We start from the raw sequence: 11,625 nt of genomic DNA, 5'->3' as shown, positions 1-11,625 counted from the left end.
GGGGTCTGGGGGGGGTGTGGGGTGGGGTGGGGTCCGGGGTGGGGTGCAGAGGGGGTTGGGGGGGGTCCTGGGTGTGGGTCAGGGGGGATCCAAGGTGGGGGTCCAGGGGGGGGTCTGGGCTGGGGTTCAGGGGGGGTTCGGAGTGGGGGGTCCAGTGCACACCCAACCAACCCCACACGCACCAAACCGGCCCCGGCGCTCATCAAACCAGCACCGTGCACATCAAACCGGCCCGGTGCGCACCCAACCGGCTCCAGCGCGCATCAAACCAGCCCGGTGCGCACCCAACCGGCTCCAGCGCCCATCAAACCAACCCTGGCGCGCACCAAACCAGCGCCGGCGCTCACCAAAACAGCCCCGCGCACACCAAACCGGCTCCAGCGCACACCCAACCGGGCTCCAGCGCACACCCAACCGGCCCCGGTGCCGGCGCCGGGAGCGGAGGCGCAGCCGGACGCTGCGTGCGGAGCAGCGTTTATTGAGTAGCCAGGAAACCAAACCACACCGAAGACACCGGGGACAACCCGGGGTGAAAAAGGCACAAGGGATCGCAGGGGGGAACAGGGCAGGGAGCCCCCCGGGCACAGGAGCCGGCGGCGGGACCGGGGGCAGCGCGGTGGGACCATTGCGGTGGGACCAGTGCACCGGGACCATTGTGCTGGGACCATTGCGGTGGGACCAGTGCGGTGGGACCAGTGCACCGGGACCATTGTGCTGGGACCATTGCGGTGGGACCAGTGCGGTGGGACCCGTGGACCGGGACCATTGTGCTGGGACCATTGCAGTGGGACCAGTGCGGTGGGACCAGCGGCCACCTCCTCCTGCTCGCCCTGGGGCAGGGGCCGCATCCAGCCACGCATCCGGTGCTCAGGCGCTGAGCACTGAGGGGACAGAGGAACAGAGAGCGTCAGCCAGGGCCACCTCCCTGTCCCCAGCGTCATGTCCCCGGCCCCAACCCCGCGTCCCAGGCCCCCAGCCCCGTGTCCCCGGGAGAGCCGGGGCCGCCCCATCCATCCCCGTCCCGCACCGCACCTGGGGCTGAGCTGTTGGAGCCGTCGGACCCCCCTTCCGCACCTGTAGAGAGAAACAGCCGTGAGCGCCGGTGCCGGGAGCCCCGGTGTCACCAGCACCGGGGGGACAGCGACAGCGCACAAAGCGGAGCCGCGAGCCCCCCGTGGCGCTGGGCAGCGAATGGAGCCGGATGTGCCCCCGGTACTCACAGGGCGCCACGCCGTAGCCCTTCTGCTTCTTCCCTAAGGAGACAAAGAGGCGTCGGCACCCAGCGCGGGGGGTCCCCGAGCGCCCGTCCTCCCGCACCCTCGCCGGCCTCGCTTTACCTGAGCGGCACCGCCAGACGGCGACTCCGGCGCCCACGGTGGTGGCAACCAGGAGGGCAGCGGCCAGGGCCAGCAAGATGGTGAGCAGGTTGGACTCCGGCTCTGGGGAGAGCGAGCGCGGCCGTGAGGAGGGGAAGCCAACCCCCCCAGCCCCGCGCCCCCGCGCCCCGGGTCTCACCGCTGGCGAACAGCTGCGGCTCGGGCAGGCTGGCGTGATCCACGCGGCACCGGTACCGGTCCCGGTCCTCCGGCCGCGCCTCGATGGACGCCCGGGTGTAGTAGGTGCCGTCGCTGTTGGGCACGATGCCGCCCCACTCGGTGTCCTGTTCCCTGACCTCGCCGTCCTTGAGCCAGCTGACGTCGATGGGCCGCGGGTAGAAGCCGAACGCGTGGCAGTGCAGGGTCAGGAACCCGTGCGCCTCCGTCGCCGACACCCGCACCGTGGGCGGCTCTGGGAAGGGCAGCGGTGAGGGCCGGCACACGCGCCCGCCCCCGGCGTTCCCGGCGTCCCCGGCGCCGCTCACCTTTCCGCTCCAGCACGGCCTGCCCGTAGCTCACGTATCTCCGCAGCCACTCGATGCAGGTGTTCTCCAGGTAGTGCTTCTGCCGCTCGGCGACAATCCCGTCCTTCTCCCACTTCCTCTTGGTGTTCTGTGCCGCCACGTCCGCCGCGGTGAACGTCATGGTGTCCAAGTCCAAGGCGATGTAATCCTTCCCGTCATAGGCGAACTGATAATACCCCCTGGTGCTGCCGTCCTCCAGGAGGTCACAGCCGATCATGCGCTGCAGGGTGTGAACCCCTGAAACACAACCAGGGACAGGGGGACGTTCAGTGGGGCACAGACCCCCAGCAGCACCCCCACCCAGCCCTGCGTGAGGCCGGGGGGTCGGGCCCACAGCACCCGGGCTGCCCCATGGAGCTGTGGCACAGAGCCCTGCACACAGGGCACGGCCGGGATGCACCGGCCCCACAGCGCCCGGGACAGGAGGGGCTGGGACGGGGGACCCAGGAGCCATGGGGACAGGAGGGACTGGGATGGGGGACCCAGGAGCTGTGGGGACAGGAGGGACTGGGATGGGGGACCCAGGAGCTGTGGGGACAGGAGGGACTGGGATGGGGGACCCAGGAGCCGTGGGGACAGCAGGGGCTGGGACGGGGGACCCAGGAGCTGTGGGGACAGCAGGGGCTGGGACGGGGGACCCAGGAGCCGTGGGGACAGCAGGGGCTGGGACGGGGGACCCAGGAGCTGTGGGGACAGCAGGGGCTGGGACGGGGGACCCAGGAGCCCCCCAGCTCTGGGATGGGGGATCCAGCACTGGGAAGGGGCCAGGGCAGCTGGGACCCCTCAGGTGGGGACACGGGGGCCGAAGCCCCTGCCAGTGAGAGCAGCAGGGAAGGGGCAGCACTGGCCAGGGCAGGATCTCAGGGGGGGTCACAAACTCTCCCGTCCCACAGAGCCCCCACCCAGCCCACACTCACCCCTGCTCTGGTTGTAGTAGCCCCGCACGTTGTCCAGGCTCACGCGGTAATATTGCTGATTGCCCAGTCCGATCTGGGTCTCGCTGTCCCAGTACTCCTGGTCCAGGTTGGCCGCCATCCAGTCCGCCTGGGACACCACCCTCCCGGTGTCACTGCCGTAGCGCGAGATGGGGTTCCCGTCCACGTACCCCACGGACACAAACTGGGGCACCCCCTGGCTGGGCTCTGACACCGCAACGTGGAAATAGCGCAGGGAGTGGGGCCCTGTGGGGACAGGGGGACAGTGAGAAGTGGGGGCCGCGAGAAGTGGGGGCAGATCAGGGGGACGTGACTGGTGGGGGATGTGGGGGAGCAAGGTGTCCTGGGTCCAGGGACGGAAGCCCAGGGGGTCCTGGGATCAGGCAAACGGGCTCTGGTGGTTGGGGGGGTCCAGGGGGTCCTGGTGCTCAGGGAAGGGGACCCAGGGGGTTCAGGGGGTCCAGGGGGGGTCCAGGTGTCCAGGGAAGGGGGGTTCAGGGGGTCTTGGTGCCCAAGCCAAAGGGTCCAGGGGATCCCGGTGCCCTGGGAAGGGGGGTCCAGGGGATTCAGGGGGTCCCGGTGCCCAAGCCAAAGGGTCCAGAGGGTTCTGGTGCCCAGGGAAGGGGGTTCAGGGGGTCCCGGTGCCCAGGGAAGGGGGGCTCAGATGGTACCGGTGCCCAAGGTAGAGGGCCCAAGTGGGTCCAGGGGGGTCCAGGGGGGTCCGATGCCCAGGAAAATGGGGTGAAGGGGAGTCCGGGGGGTCCAGGGGGTCCCGGGTCCCCGCACTCACCGCTCGCCGCCCCGCCCAGGACCCCCAGCAGCAGCAGCAGCCGCAGAAGCGGCGCCCAGCCCGGGCCCATGGCTGCGCGGCTCCCGCTCCGCTGCTTCCCGCTCCTCTCCTCACGGAAGCGCTGCAAACCCCGCCCCGAGCCACGGCTGCAGCCCCGCCCCTCCCCGCCATTGGCGCCGCCGCCGCCCGCCCGCCAATGGCCGCCCGATCGGTGCCTGACGTCACCAAGCGCCAGGCAGATCCCGGCTCCGCAGGTTGGAAGCGAAAGCGAAAACACCGGCGGCCCCGCCTGGGGCGGGGACAGGGACGGGGAACAGGGGACCCCGGGAGCCTCTGGCGGCCCCGGCCACCCCGGGACCCTCGGGCCGGGACCCCCATGGGGCAGCCCCGCCCTCAGCCCCCCGGACCCCTCCTCAGGGGCCGAGGCCCCCCGACCCCCCAGTTCCCGGTGTCCCCTGCACCCAGTGTCCCTTGTTCCCGGTGTCCCTTGTTTCTTGTGTCCCTTGTGCCCAGTGTCCCCTGCACCCAGTGTCCCTTGTGCCCGGTGTCCCTTGTGCCCGGTGTCCCTTGTTCCTGGTGTCCCTTGTTCCCGGTGTCCCTTGTTCCCGGTGTCCCCTGCACCCAACGTCCCCTGTGCCCGGTGTCCCTTGTTTCTTGTGCCCTGTGCACATTGTCCCTCATGCCCGGATGTCACTTGTGCCCTGTCCACACCGTCCCTGGTGCCCGGTGTCCCATCCCGAGTGTCCCCAGCCTGTCCCCCTCGCCGCGCTCCCCACACCGAACCACCCCGTCACCACAGAGCGTCTTTATTGTGGGCACCGCGGTGTCACCCCAAGGGTGACAGTGACACAGCGGTGCCATCGCGGCCAGGGGGTCACCGTCCGGGGGGTCCTCAGATGCTGCCTGGGGGGACAGTGGGGATGCAGGAGGGGACACAGCGCCTGGGGACGGGGACGGGGACGAGCGGGACGCGCCGTTACCTGCGGGGTAGTTGTCCCCGGGGAGGGGAGCGTAACCTGCAGAGGGAGCAGAGGGGTGAGGGGGGTCCGCGTCACCCGGGCCGCTGTCCCCGTCCCCCCGTCCCATCCGTCCCCAGGGCTCACCCGGTGCCGCCGGCCGGGCGCAGGAGCCGTAAACGCCGGCGCCGAGGAACCCGAGCCCCAGCGCCATCACCACGGTGGCCGCGGCCACTTTCAGCGTCAAGCCCGGGGACAAACCGGGACCTGCGGGGACGCGGCGGGGTGAGCGGCAACGTGACGGGGACCCAGGCGTCCGGGAGGGGTCCTTGGGTCCAGGGGGTCCCGGTGCCCAGGGGAGGGGGGTCCAGGGGGTCCCGGTGCCCAAGGCAAAGGGTCCAGGGGGTCCCGGTGCCCAGGGGAGGGGGGTCCAGGGGGTCCTGGTGCCCAAGGCAAAGGGTCCAGGGGGTCCCGGTGCCCAGGGGAGGGGGGTCCAGGGGGTCCCGGTGCCCAAGGCAAAGGGTCCAGGGGGTCCCAGTGCCCAGGGAAGGGGGTTCAGGGGGTCCCAGTGGCCAAGGCAAAGGGTCTGGGGGGTCCCACTGCCCAGGGAAGGGGCTCCCAGAGGGTCCCAGTGGCCAGGGAAGGGGGGTCCAAGGGGTCCCGGTGCCCTGGGAAGGGGGTCCAGGAGGTCCCAGTGCCCAAGCCAAAGGGTCCAGGGGGTCCCGGTGCCCAGGGAAGGGGGTCCAGGGGGTCCCGGTGCCCAGGGAAGGGGGGCCCAGGGGGTCTCAGTGCCCTGGGAAGGGGGTCCAGGGGGTCCCGGTGCCCAGGGAAGAGGGGCCCAGGGGGTCCCAGTGCCCAAGGCAGAGGGCCCAGGGGGGGCCCAGGGGGGTCCAGGGGGTCCCAGTGCCAGGGAAGGGGGTCCAGGGGCTCCCGGTGCCCGCCGGGTCCCCAGCACCACTCACCCCATTCCTCCAGGAGGGGCTGGTCCAGGCTGGCGTGCTGCACGGCGCACGTGAAGGTGTCCCCGGCCACCGGGGCCACCGGCAGCGTCACCTGCGCCTGGTAGGTCCAGTCCCCGCTGGGCACGGCGGAGATGGGGGGGGGCTCCGCGGGGCCCACCAGGTCCCCGTTGCGCAGCCAGGTGACGCTGACCTCGCGCGGGTAGAAGCCCCAGACGTGGCAGGTGAGCAGGGTGGGCGCCCGCGCGTTGCCCGTCCCGGAGGGGACGACGCGGGCTCGGGGCGGCGCTGCGGCGGGGAGGGGGCGCTGAGCGATGGGGAGACCCCCCCGCCCCGCAACGCGGCCCCCAGCGGCCCCCAGCCGCATCCCCGTGCCGTGCGACGTGCGACGTGCGACGTGTAATGTGCAACGTGCGACGTGCAACGCGCGTGTGCAATGGCCCCGTGCAACATCCCCATGCAACGTCCCCACGCAAAGCCCCCGTGCAACGTCCCCCCGCGAAGCCCCCATGCAAGGTCCCCATGCAACGTCCTCGTGCAAAGCCCCTGTGCAACGTCCCCATGCAACGTCCCCACACGAAGCGCCCATGCAACGTCCTCATGCGAAGCCCCTGTGCAACGTCCCTGTGAAAAACCCCCATGCAACGTCCCCGTGCAAAACCCCCATGCAACGTCCCCATGCAACGTCCCCATGCAACCTCCCCACGCGAAGCCCCCGTGCAACGTCCCCACACGAAGCCCCCGTGCAATGTCCCCATCAACATCCCCATGCGAAGCCCCTGTGCAATGTCCCCATGCAACGTCCCCACGCGAAGCCCCCATGCAAGGTCCCCATCAACGTCCCCGTGCAAAGCCCCCATGCAACGTCCCCGTGCGAAGCCCCCATGCAACGTCGCCATGCAACATCCCCATGCAACGTCCCCATGCAACGTCCCTGTGCAAAACCCCCGTGCAACGTCCCCATCAACATCCCCATGCGAAGCCCCTGTGCAACGTCCCCATGCAACGTCCCCATGCAACGTCCCTGTGCAAAACCCCCATGCAACGTCCCTGTGCAAAACCCCCGTGCAACGTCCCCATGCAACGTCCCCATGCAATGTCCCCATGCAACGTCCCCATGCAACATCCTCACGCGAAGCCCCCGTGCAACGTCCCCATGCAACGTCCCCACGCAAAGCCCCCGTGCAATGTCCCCATGCAACGTCCCCATGCAACATCCCCATGCAACGTCCCCATGCAACGTCCCCGTGCGAAGCCCCCGCGCACGCCCCGTGCACGCGCGTGGCGCTCACTCTGCCGCAGCGCCGCGGCGCCCCAGACGCGGGGGGGCAGCTCCCGGCAGAGGCGGCCCCGCTGGCGGGCGCGCTGCAGCCAGCCCGTGCCGTTGTTGAGCCCGGCGGCCACGCGGGCGGCGTAGCCGTGCAGCAGCCCCCAGTCGCAGGGCACGAAGCGCCCGGCGCCGGGGTCGTAGCAAACCAGCGGGTTCTTGTTGAAGAGGAAGGTGAGGCCGAAGGCCAGCGCCGAGCCGTTGGGCGCCAGCGCGCACGAGCTGGACACCTGCACCACGAAGGCGCCTGCGGGGACACGGGGGGGCGCGGGGTGTCGCCCGGGGGACTCCATGCACAGCTGTCTGTCCGCGTCCCTCCGTCCGAGCCCCCCGAACTGCCCCTGGGGTCCCATGGAGCTGAGCCCCCCGAACTGCCCCTGGGGTCCCATGGAGCTGAGCCCCCCCAAAACTGCCCCTGGGGTCCCATGGAGCTGAGCCCCCAAAACTGCCCCTGGGGTCCCATGGAGCTGAGCCCCCCCAAACTGCCCCTGGGGTCCCATGGAGCTGAGCCCCCCAAACTGCCCCTGGGGTCCCATGGAGCTGAGCCACCCAAAACTGCCCCTGGGGTCCCATGGAGCTGAGCCCCCAAAACTGCCCCTGGGGTCCCATGGAGCTGAGCCCCCCAAAACTGCCCCTGGGGTCCCATGGAGCTGAGCCCCCCAAACTGCCCCTGGGGTCCCATGGAGCTGAGCCCCCCAAACTGCCCCTGGGGTCCCATGGAGCTGAGCCCCCCCAAACTGCCCCTGGGGTCCCATGGAGCTGAGCCCCCCAAAACTGCCCCTGGGGTCCCATGGAGCTGAGCCCCCCCAAAACTGCCCCGGGGTCCCATGGAGCTGAGCCCCCCGAACTGTCCCTGGGGTCCCATGGAGCTGAGCCCCCCAAACTGCCCCTGGGGTCCCATGGAGCTGAGCCCCCCCAAACTGCCCCTGGGGTCCCATGGAGCTGAGCCCCCCCCAAACTGCCCCTGGGGTCCCATGGAGCTGAGCCCCCCAAAACTGCCCCTGGGGTCCCATGGAGCTGAGCCCCCCAAACTGCCCCTGGGGTCCCATGGAGCTGAGCCCCCCAAACTGCCCCTGGGGTCCCATGGAGCTGAGCCCCCCAAACTGCCCCTGGGGTCCCATGGAGCTGGGCCCCCCAAAACTGCCCCTGGGGTCCCATGGAGCTGAGCCCCCAAAACTGCCCCTGGGGTCCCATGGAGCTGAGCCCCCCAAAACTGCCCCTGGGGTCCCATGGAGCTGAGCCCCCCAAAACTGCCCCTGGGGTCCCATGGAGCTGAGCCCCCCAAACTGCCCCTGGGGTCCCATGGAGCTGAGCCACCCAAAACTGCCCCTGGGGTCCCATGGAGCTGAGCCCCCCAAAACTGCCCCTGGGGTCCCATGGAGCTGAGCCACCCAAACTGTCCCTGGGGTCCCATGGAGCTGAGCCCCCAAAACTGCCCCTGGGGTCCCATGGAGCTGAGCCCCCCCAAACTGCCCCTGGGGTCCCATGGAGCTGAGCCACCCAAAACTGCCCCTGGGGTCCCATGGAGCTGAGCCCCCAAAACTGCCCCTGGGGTCCCATGGAGCTGAGCCCCCCCAAAACTGCCCCTGGGGTCCCATGGAGCTGAGCCCCCCCAAACTGCCCCTGGGGTCCCATGGAGCTGAGCCCCCCAAAACTGCCCCTGGGGTCCCATGGAGCTGAGCCCCCAAAACTGCCCCTGGGGTCCCATGGAGCTGAGCCCCCCAAACTGCCCCTGGGGTCCCATGGAGCTGAGCCCCCAAAACTGCCCCTGGGGTCCCATGGAGCTGAGCCCCCCAAACTGCCCCTGGGGTCCCATGGAGCTGAGCCCCCCAAAACTGCCCCTGGGGTCCCATGGAGCTCAGCCCCCCAAAACTGCCCCTGGGGTCCCATGGAGCTGAGCCCCCCAAACTGCCCCTGGGGTCCCATGGAGCTGAGCCCCCCAAACTGCCCCTGGGGTCCCATGGAGCTGAGCCCCCAAAACTGCCCCTGGGGTCCCATGGAGCTGAGCCCCCCAAACTGCCCCTGGGGTCCCATGGAGCTGAGCCCCCCAAACTGCCCCTGGGGTCCCATGGAGCTGAGCCCCCCAAACCATCCCTGGGGTCCCATGGAGCTGAGCCCCCCAAACTGCCCCTGGGGTCCCATGGAGCTGAGCCACCCAAAACTGCCCCTGGGGTCCCATGGAGCTGAGCCCCCCAAACTGCCCCTGGGGTCCCATGGAGCTGAGCCACCCAAAACTGCCCCTGGGGTCCCATGGAGCTGAGCCCCCCCAAAACTGCCCCTGGGGTCCCATGGAGCTGAGCCCCCAAAACTGCCCCTGGGGTCCCATGGAGCTGAGCCCCCCAAAACTGCCCCTGGGGTCCCATGGAGCTGAGCCCCCAAAACTGCCCCTGGGGTCCCATGGAGCTGAGCCCCCCAAACTGCCCCTGGGGTCCCATGGAGCTGAGCCACCCAAAACTGCCCCTGGGGTCCCATGGAGCTGAGCCCCCAAAACTGCCCCTGGGGTCCCATGGAGCTGAGCCCCCAAAACTGCCCCTGGGGTCCCATGGAGCTGAGCCCCCCAAACTGCCCCTGGGGTCCCATGGAGCTGAGCCCCCAAAACTGCCCCTGGGGTCCCATGGAGCTGAGCCCCCCAAAACTGCCCCTGGGGTCCCATGGAGCTGAGCCCCCCAAAACTGCCCCTGGGGTCCCATGGAGCTGAGCCCCCCAAACTGCCCCTGGGGTCCCATGGAGCTGAGCCACCCAAACTGCCCCTGGGGTCCCATGGAGCTGAGCCCCCCAAAACTGCCCCTGGGGTCCCATGGAGCTGAGCCCCCCAAACTGCCCCTGGGGTCCCATGGAGCTGAGCCCCCCAAAACTGCCCCTGGGGTCCCATGGAGCTGAGCCCCCCAAACTGCCCCTGGGGTCCCATGGAGCTGAGCCCCCAAAACTGCCCCTGGGGTCCCATGGAGCTGAGCCCCCCAAAACTGCCCCTGGGGTCCCATGGAGCTGAGCCCCCCAAACTGCCCCTGGGGTCCCATGGAGCTGAGCCCCCCAAAACTGCCCCTGGGGTCCCATGGAGCTGAGCCACCCAAAACTGCCCCTGGGGTCCCATGGAGCTGAGCCCCCAAAACTGCCCCTGGGGTCCCATGGAGCTGAGCCCCCCAAACTGCCCCTGGGGTCCCATGGAGCTGAGCCCCCCAAAACTGCCCCTGGGGTCCCATGGAGCTGAGCCCCCCAAACTGCCCCTGGGGTCCCATGGAGCTGAGCCCCCCAAACCATCCCTGGGGTCCCATGGAGCTGAGCCCCCAAAACTGCCCCTGGGGTCCCATGGAGCTGAGCCCCCCAAAACTGCCCCTGGGGTCCCATGGAGCTGAGCCCCCCCAAACTGCCCCTGGGGTCCCATGGAGCTGAGCCCCCCAAAACTGCCCCTGGGGTCCCATGGAGCTGAGCCCCCAAAACTGCCCCTGGGGTCCCATGGAGCTGAGCCCCCCAAACCATCCCCAGGGTCACATAGGGCCGAGCCCCCCCAGATTGTCCCCAGAGTCCCATGGAGCTGAGCCCCCCCAACCATCCTCGGGGTCACACAGGACAGACCCCCCCAACCCACCCCCACGGTCCCCAATCCCCCTCAGGGGTCCCAATCCCCCACCGTCTCCCCCAGGGTCTCCAGTCCCCCCCAGGGTCCCCAATATCCCCCCCATCCCCTCCAGGATCCCCAATATCCCCCCACCCCCCCCCAGGGTCCCTTAGGACAGACCCCCCCATCACCCCCAGGGTCTCCCATCCCCTCTCAGGGTCCCCAATCCCCCCCCATCCCCCCCAGGGTCCCCAGTTCCCCCCAGGGTCCCCAATCCCCCCCATCCCCCCCAGGGTCCCCAATCCCCCCCAGGGTCCCCAATCCCCCCCCATCCCCCCCAGGGTCCCACGGCACGGACCTCCCCAAACCATCTCCGGGGTCCCACAGGACAGACCCTCCCCACCCCCCCAGGGTCCCCAATCCCCCAGGGTCCCCAATCCCCCCACCACCACCCCCAGGGCCCCCCAGGACACACCCCCCCCACCCCCCCCCCAGTGTCCCCAACCCCCGCAGTGTCCCCCACCCCCCAGTGTCCCCCACCCCCCCCGCAGTGTCCCCCACCCCCCAGTGTCCCCCACCCCCCAGTGTCCCCAACCCCCCAGTGTCCCCACCCCACCCCAGTGTCCCCAACCCCCCCAGTGTCCCCACCCCCCCAGTGTCCCCCACCCCCCAGTGTCCCCACCCCACCCCAGTGTCCCCCACCCCCCCAGTGTCCCCAACCCCCCCAGCGTCCCCAACCCCCCAGTGTCCCCAACCCCCCCAGTGTCCCCACCCCCCCCAGTGTCCCCACCCCACCCCAGTGTCCCCCACCCCCGCAGCCTCCCCAACCCCCCAGTGTCCCCACGCCCCCCAGTGTCCCCCACTCCCCCCGCAGTGTCCCCAACCCCCCCAGTGTCCCCCACCCCCCAGTGTCCCCACCCCCCCAGTGTCCCCAACCCCCCAGTGTCCCCACCCCACCCCAGTGTCCCCCACCCCCCCAGTGTCCCCAACCCCCCAGTGTCCCCAACCCCCCCAGTGTCCCCACCCCCCCAGTGTCCCCACCCCCCCAGTGTCCCCAGCCCCCCCAGTGTCCCCACCCCCCGTGTCCCCAAGCCCCAGTGTCCCCACGCCCCACCTGCCCCCCGGGCGCCCAGCGCCAGCCCCAGCAGCACCAACATGACGCTCGGGGGTGCCCGGCCGCTCTGCCCCCCCCGCCCCGCACC

The 11,625-nt window shown here is 70.5% G+C and overlaps 2 protein-coding genes across 2 annotated transcripts; both read right to left on the bottom strand.

Annotated features, from left to right (window-relative positions):
- Nucleotides 1-458: 458 nt before the first annotated feature.
- LOC136114404 (class I histocompatibility antigen, F10 alpha chain-like) lies at nucleotides 459-3,759 on the bottom strand. The gene is made up of 8 exons (XM_065859761.2): nucleotides 3,626-3,759; nucleotides 2,818-3,081; nucleotides 1,862-2,137; nucleotides 1,516-1,788; nucleotides 1,338-1,439; nucleotides 1,221-1,253; nucleotides 1,033-1,074; nucleotides 459-881 (listed from the first exon to the last, which is right to left on the bottom strand). Exons 1-8 carry the CDS (start codon nucleotides 3,693-3,695, stop codon nucleotides 868-870), a joined length of 1,074 nt encoding a protein of 357 aa, XP_065715833.2. The 5' UTR covers nucleotides 3,696-3,759; the 3' UTR covers nucleotides 459-867.
- Nucleotides 3,760-4,397: 638 nt separating this feature from the next.
- LOC136114397 (HLA class II histocompatibility antigen, DM beta chain-like) lies at nucleotides 4,398-11,610 on the bottom strand. Its single transcript, XM_065859753.2, has 6 exons — nucleotides 11,538-11,610; nucleotides 6,833-7,114; nucleotides 5,544-5,828; nucleotides 4,729-4,848; nucleotides 4,606-4,641; nucleotides 4,398-4,528 (listed from the first exon to the last, which is right to left on the bottom strand). Exons 1-6 carry the CDS (start codon nucleotides 11,578-11,580, stop codon nucleotides 4,518-4,520), a joined length of 777 nt encoding a protein of 258 aa, XP_065715825.2. The 5' UTR covers nucleotides 11,581-11,610; the 3' UTR covers nucleotides 4,398-4,517.
- Nucleotides 11,611-11,625: the final 15 nt, after the last annotated feature.

Source organism: Patagioenas fasciata, chromosome 34 (genome assembly GCF_037038585.1).
Source record: "Patagioenas fasciata isolate bPatFas1 chromosome 34, bPatFas1.hap1, whole genome shotgun sequence".
Taxonomy (NCBI): domain Eukaryota; kingdom Metazoa; phylum Chordata; class Aves; order Columbiformes; family Columbidae; genus Patagioenas; species Patagioenas fasciata.
This window is presented reverse-complemented; position numbering and strand designations above follow the sequence as displayed.

Excerpts from the sequence above, each read along its gene's own strand:
- LOC136114404 (XM_065859761.2), bottom strand. The coding sequence starts at position 3,695 with ATGGGCCCGGGCTGGGCGCCGCTTCTGCGGCTGCTGCTGCTGCTGGGG. Across the intron at positions 3,082-3,625 it reads CCTGGGCGGGGCGGCGAGCG|GGCCCCACTCCCTGCGCTAT; the intron begins GTGAGTGCGGGG and ends CTGTCCCCACAG. Across the intron at positions 1,254-1,337 it reads CGTCTGGCGGTGCCGCTCAG|GGAAGAAGCAGAAGGGCTAC; the intron begins GTAAAGCGAGGC and ends TTGTCTCCTTAG.
- LOC136114397 (XM_065859753.2), bottom strand. The coding sequence starts at position 11,580 with ATGTTGGTGCTGCTGGGGCTGGCGCTGGGCGCCCGGGGGGCAG. Across the intron at positions 7,115-11,537 it reads GCTGGGCGCCCGGGGGGCAG|GCGCCTTCGTGGTGCAGGTG; the intron begins GTGGGGCGTGGG and ends GTGTCCCCGCAG. Across the intron at positions 4,849-5,543 it reads GCCCCTCCTGGAGGAATGGG|GTCCCGGTTTGTCCCCGGGC; the intron begins GTGAGTGGTGCT and ends GCGTCCCCGCAG.